Source organism: Telopea speciosissima, chromosome 5 (assembly GCF_018873765.1).
Source record: "Telopea speciosissima isolate NSW1024214 ecotype Mountain lineage chromosome 5, Tspe_v1, whole genome shotgun sequence".
Taxonomy (NCBI): Eukaryota; Viridiplantae; Streptophyta; class Magnoliopsida; order Proteales; family Proteaceae; genus Telopea; species Telopea speciosissima.
The window spans coordinates 66839722-66847523 of NC_057920.1; the positions used below are offsets into that span (position 1 = coordinate 66839722).

The 7802-nt window shown below is 38.4% G+C and overlaps 1 protein-coding gene across 1 annotated transcript; it reads left to right on the forward strand.

The window, feature by feature from the left end:
* The first annotated feature begins 4906 nt into the window (after window positions 1-4906).
* On the forward strand, window positions 4907-7045 carry LOC122663336 (disease resistance protein RGA2-like). The gene has a single exon (XM_043859014.1). It carries the CDS (start codon window positions 4907-4909, stop codon window positions 7043-7045), a length of 2139 nt encoding a protein of 712 aa, XP_043714949.1.
* The last annotated feature ends 757 nt before the right edge of the window (window positions 7046-7802 follow it).

The following is a 7802-nucleotide window of genomic DNA, read 5'->3' on the forward strand; positions in this document are numbered from 1 at the left end:
CGTCCCCAGCATCGGTATTAGATACCACTAATCATGAGAATGGTGGGTGGGATTCGGTAAAAGACTCGTGGCCAATCGATGAAAACCTCTCAATGCCTTTGAAAAAATGCTTGAAGCTTTTGTCGATGTTCCCCCAGAGTGATGTATTTGATCAGAGGGATAACATAGTCCACCTATGGATGGCTCTAGATTTTATTCAGATACACGAGGGTTTAACATTGCAAGATGCAGGGAGAAGGTATTATGCTGAGAAGCTCCAATCTTTTTCTTCAAATGGTATTATACATCATCAATTAGCAGATGATACGATCCATGAGCTTGCAAAATTTGCTTCTCGTGGAGAATGTCAACAACTAGAGGATCGTTACCAAGCAAGAACCTCCTTACTTGCTTCTCTCCACCATTTATTATCAATACAATGTACAAATTTTTGGGATACATTTGATGATCTTGCTGTTGCTTTCACCGGAAAAAAAAAAAAAGATACTGTTGCTGCTGGTGCTAGATGTGAAAAATTGCGAACGATTATGCATATCAAAACTAAAAGCAATCCTGCTCTGTTGGACAAGTGTGTGTCCATCAAACCCGGTTTGGTCCGGTTCAACCCGGTTCACCTTTGTATTGAACATTTATACATTTTAGTTTAATATTGTCACATGCAATATAAACTTTTTGAGCATTATGTGTCCGTAAGTTATACTTAAAATGGTAGTCACGACTAGGGTTTGGGCTGGGCACCCTTATCATATGGTCGTCGCATTGGGTATGCCTAGACATGTGATGCCAGGGTACGAATGCGAGTGCTCACATGTTTGATGTGTGCATTAGCGAAGAATCTACTTTTTCGATTCCCTCATGTATTACTGCCAGATGTAGAAAGGGATAGACATGTGTCACCGACACCCTGTACCTGAGGGAACCCTGTCACTGCAAAGTGTGATCGCATTCTTTGGTTCATCAATGATTGAGACTCAAGCGAGTCAAAGCCGGTGTTCTGGGAATGCGTGAACACTTTGTGAGTGAAGGAGTTATCCAACACGGTCACCACTGCCCGATTGGGGAACACCAAGATAGAGACTGCATGTGCATGGTCGGATCAGAATCTGGATCCAGTACCGTTTTGGAAATGGTTTTGCAAAATTTATTTTACATAAAATGATACATTATTTATAGTTATTTCAAATAAAGTGTTTTATCGAGTTTTGCGGGACCCGATCGGATGCACAGACGCTCTTATATGGACATGTACTATGGATTGGGGTTTGGCAATACATGTGTACATGCCCTAGATTCCATAATGATGGTGTTGATTAGTGGGGGATTGTGTATGATAAATTGTTATCATATAGGGAATTATTTGGAATTTGCTAATTTAATTGGCTCTTTATTTAATTAATGGATTTGGTGCTAATTGTAATTATCTATTAATAATTAAATAAAGAATCTAATTAATACTTTTCCTATTAGATTCTGCTTCTTCACCTATGTAGCACTTTGAGTTTAAACAGAACTGCCAGACTGAGAGAAAGAGAGTCAGACTCTCACTAGGGCTCTATTAAATCTATCTAGGATTTAATTAAACCCTATTATTATAAATAGGGGACCAAAAAACGTAGAAGAGGTAGCTCTCCACATTTTTGGAGCAGACACTCTCTCTCCTAGATTTTTGGTTTCTCTCTCTCCCTCTTGTGATCTCTCTTCTTCTTCTTGCTTCTCTCACCTGTGTTTGAGAGTTAGGGTTTGTGAAACCCTAGATCTGTGCTGAGGAGTTTGAGGGCATCTGGGATTGGCGTGTAGAACCTTGGTAGCACCATTGGAGGTTCAGATCTGTTTGCTTGGAGCGCTCATTGGAGGAAGAACCACTGTCTATTGGAGGAGCAACACTTGAGGCTCACCAGGTTTGCAGTTCTTTATTAATTCATTCTGTTCATTGATTATTAATATTCATGGGATGCGAAAAAAACTCGAATCGATTTATTTTCGCTGCGTATTCGAGTATGGGATGATCCCTCTTGCCATGTGATGACTAGAGATGTATTTTCTCTGTCCCTAATGTGTTCTATAATTGCGTGGGACACATGAGGGAAGGAGAAACCCTATTAGGGATGCACCAAGGTTCCCATGGGAGACCATGGGAAACCCTAAAATTAAAATGGGGTACCCAAGGTATTATAACTTACCTGAGTACAGCAGTAGTAATAGTGTGATAGCAGCCTAGTATTATGCAGCCAGGTCGCCTAACTCAGTCTTAAGCTTCAATTTCAGGTGTAAGAACTAAGCCCCATGCAAAGCCCTCTCTTTCCCTTCTCCTTGGTTTTCTCCTTAGGTTGGAACGAATTCTGATTTCTTAAGTCTTAGTGAATAGTATAGATAAGTCTTATATTTATAGATAGTGGATTGACTAAGGGTTGTTTGGTTTTAATAAAGCCAAAATCAGTTTCCTAAAATTAATTCCTAAAACTAATTTTAACTAGAATTTCATACTTATTACATGAATCTAACCCTAGAGTGATGTCATATGACATCATCGGTAAATCGAATACGGGTAAATGTTAGGAACAGGATTCCCCACTGGGGATGTGGGTCCCACTAGGTTAAAATTACTATTTTGCCCCTAGTACAGTAATTAAGCAAGAATAGTGTATATATATATATATATACATAGATTGGGATTCTTACCTATATACCAGCCAAGGATATGGTGAGGTTCCGCATATGCTCGACCCAGCAAGTCTGGCATAAGAAACTGATATGTTGGGACCCGGTAGGATTTTCAGACTCAAGGATAGTTAGCCATCCTGGCTCCTCGAAATCCCCCATAGTTGTGTCAAAGGATTGCTCCGAATCCATCACTGATGCAGCCCATAACATAGAGGCTAGCATAGACACAGACCTAGAACCTGGCATCACACAAGTTTAAAAAAATTCAAATTAGAGCCGGGTTTCACAACACCGATGCGGATTGGGCCAGTTGTCCCAATGACCGCAAATCTACTGGAGTTATCTCATTTTCATTGGTCCTAACTTGATCTCATGGCAATCTCGCAAGCAAACCACGGTGGCTTGATCAAGCACGGAAAGCGAGTATCGAGCATTGGCTCTTGCTGCTACCGAACTGACTTGGATTCAGTCCTTACTTAAGGAGATTCGTGTGCCTTTATCATCGTGCCCCGTTCTTTGGTGCGACAACATTGGTGCGACATACCTTAGTGCCAATCCAGTTTTTCATTACCGAAAAAAGTACATTAAAATTGATTTTCATTTCGTACGCGACAAGGTAGCCAAGGGTGATCTCTGTGTTCGATACTTCTCTACCACGGACCAATTGGTTGATATATTGACAAAGGGCCTTTCGTCATCTAGATTTCTAATGTTACGTTCCCAACGCAATCTCCTTCCAGGTGCCTTGAGTTTGCGGGAGGGTGTTATGGGTGTAATGTAGTCAGTGTTTCTCACATGTGTATTGTCGTGTTTATTGTTGAGATTACTCCTGTATCCAACCATGTATGCTGTTAGTCTGTTATGTAACCAGATCTTTATCTTATAAATACAGTCAAGAGCCCAAGACTAAGGTCAAGGAGTGATATCATTTTCACATATCAAACATGAATTTGATCACATTTGATATCCAATCACATCAGATCCGTATCTGATCCATTTACATCCCTACCCAAACCCTACCTTGGGATTCTTAAATTCTCGGATTCCTAATATGCCATTCGAACAGAAGAGTGATTTCATGTATGACAATCGGATTGTTCCTTCTTTATGATCGTGAAGAACTGAATTTTAAATACGAAAAAAGTAGATGTTATATATATATAAGGCCTCACGTCAACGTGCTTGTCTGTAATTCTTGATTCCACAACCCAACTGTCCCCAGTCCCCACCACCTAGGGATGTAAACGATTTGAATTCGGTCAGATAGTGACATTATCATATTTGTATCCGATTATATTTGGACGGATTCGGATAATATCCTATCGATTTTCGGACAGATTCGGATAATTTCCGGATAGTGATTTTTTTTAATACAATTTCTCCTAAATGAATATGAATACGGATCGAATACAATTTTTTGACTCTTCGTTGACATATTTACCGTTTTTATGATGAAGATTAGGGTTGAGACTTGGGAGTTCAGTAACTACCCTTTTTTACTCTTCTTAGTCTTTATTCTCTTACGTTCTTTACTTTTGATTTTTTAATAGATATGTAATTCCATGTATCACACTGCATAAAACAATGTATATAAACCAATAGCAAATCTAGAAAAAGAATCACATTATCTTAACTTATAAATTTATAAAAATAAGATAACAAAATCCAATAAGTTAACTTAAAAAGATAGACAAACACAAAGTTATATTTTATATATTTTATTACCGTCAGACTGCTAAACGAATTGGATAATAATCGGTCGGATAGGGGGATTATTATATTCGTATCCGATTAATTTCGGACGGATTCGGATTTTCCTAAACGGATACGAACGCGGATCGAATAAGGATTTATGAATATCCATTTACATCCCTACCACCACCCAAATAAAATATGATCCAGATCCTCTATGGTGCGCTGTCCGAGTGTCCGTAGCGGCCTATGCAGCGTAGATTGGCCGCACACGTAATGATCGCTTTACCCCCGTTTGGGCAAGGTATTTGGGCAGGGGTAAGACAGTCTTTGCACGCACGGCTCCTCTACGGGCTGCTGCAGCTGGAAGATCCAAATTGAATAAAATATCATTCTCATCACTCTTCTTCAGATTGACCCTCCCCAGTCGAGTCTCTCCCAGATTTCACTACAGAGGGGAAAAAAAAAACAAAACACACACAGAAGACGGGCTAATAAGATCCAATTGATGCAAAGCAAACCTTCTTAATTTTCTGGAAAAAAAGCAGCAGCCATGTCTGGATTCGAAATTGCAGGGCTCATCCTATCTGGTCTTGGAATTGTTGTAACTCCTGTCGTAAAGGCTTTATTTGATAAGTTCCTGAGTAACGCAGCTGAACAGAACCGAAGTATTGAGATTTCAATAAGTGTGGAAGCGTTTTCAATAAGTGTAGAGGCGCTCTTCTCGTCAAAAGAAAAAGCTGAGCGTAAGATTGATAAATTGAAATATGAAGAAGTGAAAGATGAGTTACGGCTTTTACATCTTCAAAAAGCAATTTCTAATGCAGAAGACATGTTGGACGAAATTGCAATTGGTTTCCTCAATTATCGAGTAACCCATCAGAAAGCAACACTCGATCAGGTATTTAACCCTCTCTCCTTAGCTGATTGTATAACCAAAGCTGGAATGAATATACAAACCATAATCAGTAATACCTTTGATGATAACGGAACCAGTAATCATCATGATCAACAGAACAGTGGTGGTAATGGGGTTTTCGAAGAACACTGGACAAGATATAGAAACCTCCCAATTCATTTGAAAAAATGTTTTAAGCTTTTGTTGATATATCCCCAGAATCATGTATTTGAGAGGGATGACTTAGTCCACTTATGGATGGCTCTAGGTTTTATTCAGGTAAAAGAGAGTGAAACATTGGAAGATATAGGGAGAAGTTATTTTGCTGAGAACCTCAAATCTTTTTTTTCATCAAATGGTTGTAGTAGACATCGATATCAATTAGCAGATGTTACAATCCATGAGCTTGCAAAATTTGCTTCTCGTGGAGAATGGAAGCGATTAGATCATCAGGATGGCTTACGGGATTCTCTCCTCCATTTATTATCAATAGAATGTAAACTTTTTTGGGATACATTTGATGATCTTGCTGTTGCTTTCACCAAAAAAAAAAAAAAAGATACTGCTGATCATCCTGCTGCTGCTGATGTTAGATGTGAAAAATTGCGAACAATTATACACATCAAAATCAACGAAGGAAACAATTATCCAGCGACCGATGTTTCACAACCTGCAACAGCGGGGAAGCAACAAATTGGTGATTTCGCAACCCGCCATAGCTTCCTCCGTCTCAACAGTAGACGCTCCTCCATTTTACCAGGATTTACATCCTACTCCAATGAACTTGGACTTTTCAAAAGCTTACGCGTGTTGGATATAAGCTGTGGTTGTTGCATCATTCAAGTTCCAGTATCTATTGGTGGATTGAAGCACCTCCGATGCCTTAATCTCTCCAACTCTAAAATTGTACAGTTGCCCAAGACAATTTGTAAACTTCATTGTTTACTGATACTGAAACTCAATGGTTGTTCACAGCTTAAGAAGTTACCTGGCTTGGCTGGTCTTATTTGCTTGCTACATCTTTGTCTAGACAAAAAGCACTATTTAGAATCTTTACCACAAGGAATTGAGCAATTAACCAACCTTGAGACATTTTCTTGCCCATTTGTCTTAGGAAAAAAACCTGAAAAAAATATTTGTGTGTTGAAGAAGATGAAGAACCTCAGAGGATCACTTTGCATTGCAAATCTTGAAAATGTCTCGACCTTTGAAGAGGCTAGGGAAGCTGCACTAGATGCTAAACCGGGTCTTACTGAATTGAAGTTGGAGTGGAGTAAGGATGCCCCCAAAAAATATAGATTTAATGAGGTTCTTGAAGGCCTCAAACCAGCACAGGGTAATCTGAAGAAGTTGAAAATATCAGGTTATGGGGGTCAGATTTTCCCACACTGGGTCACCAGTGATTCGTTTGAAAAACTTGAGAAAGTTTCTTTGAGCAAATGCAAAGGATGCAATTGCCTTCCACCCCTTTGGAATCTTCCAAATCTCAAGCTACTTACTATAAGTGGCATCGATCAAATAGAGTTGAACATTAGAGACTTCTTTTTTGGAAGTGGAAGTAGTGCTCCAGATGGGTTTTCATTACTTGAGATACTTAAGTTCAAGGATTGTAGCAACCTTCAGAAATTTAATGAGCTTCAAATGTTCAACTGCTCTCTAGTAATTGAACGCTGCGGTAAAGGTCTAACTGACTGGATGGATCAACAGAAAGCATGGAAGAAACAAAAAGACTTCATCTACAGACGCCGCACTGATCTGGTATGGAATTTGCGTACATTTTATTTTTCTATATAGAAATTTAAAATCAGGCCAACCTGATGGTTCATGGCCGGGGAAAATATTTTTCGCAATTGTCATTAATTAGTACTATCCAAATCCTAATCAACTTACCTTGCTTTTTGTTCAGGGCCTACTAATTTCAAAGAATTTGTTGGCATGAAGGTGAGAGTAATTGACTTAAGTGATCAATGTTGTACTTTTGAGAATCAAACTTCTAAATCTTGTGAGAATCAATGAGTTTGAAAAATATTAATGTTTTTGTTTTCTTTTTTTCCCGTTTCAGTTTCTAATTTCTTTTCTACATATGATGTAATTTTCAGCTCAAGTGTTGCTGCTTGTTTGAAGCCTAAGGATATAAATCTGTTGTACTGATCGATAGGAACTTGATCTTAAGCATTCGGCCATTGGAGATGTTCTTGGTGATATATATATATGGTTACAGGACTAATTACCACTGTTAGAATTGTGTTTTAGTTGTTTAATAAAAAGTTCTGAAAAGATTAAGTATTATGGAGTGTTTTTTTTAATTATTATGGAGTGTATTTCACAACTATGTTGTAAGAATAATTATTTGCACACTTTTGCTGAAAAGTGAAAATGTTGTGATTTTCTTTGGTCGGTCTTTTTGAGATTGTCATGCAAAAACTATTTAATGTTGCTCGGGAATTTCAGAGGCAGATTTGGAAAGTAATGTTCACTCACAGATTCACTACTCGTAGAGGTGGGAATTTTTATTTATTTATTTTTAAATTTTATTGTTTCATACAAATTG

Excerpts from the sequence above, each read along its gene's own strand:
- LOC122663336 (XM_043859014.1), top strand. The coding sequence starts at position 4,907 with ATGTCTGGATTCGAAATTGCAGGGCTCATCCTATCTGGTCTTGGAATT.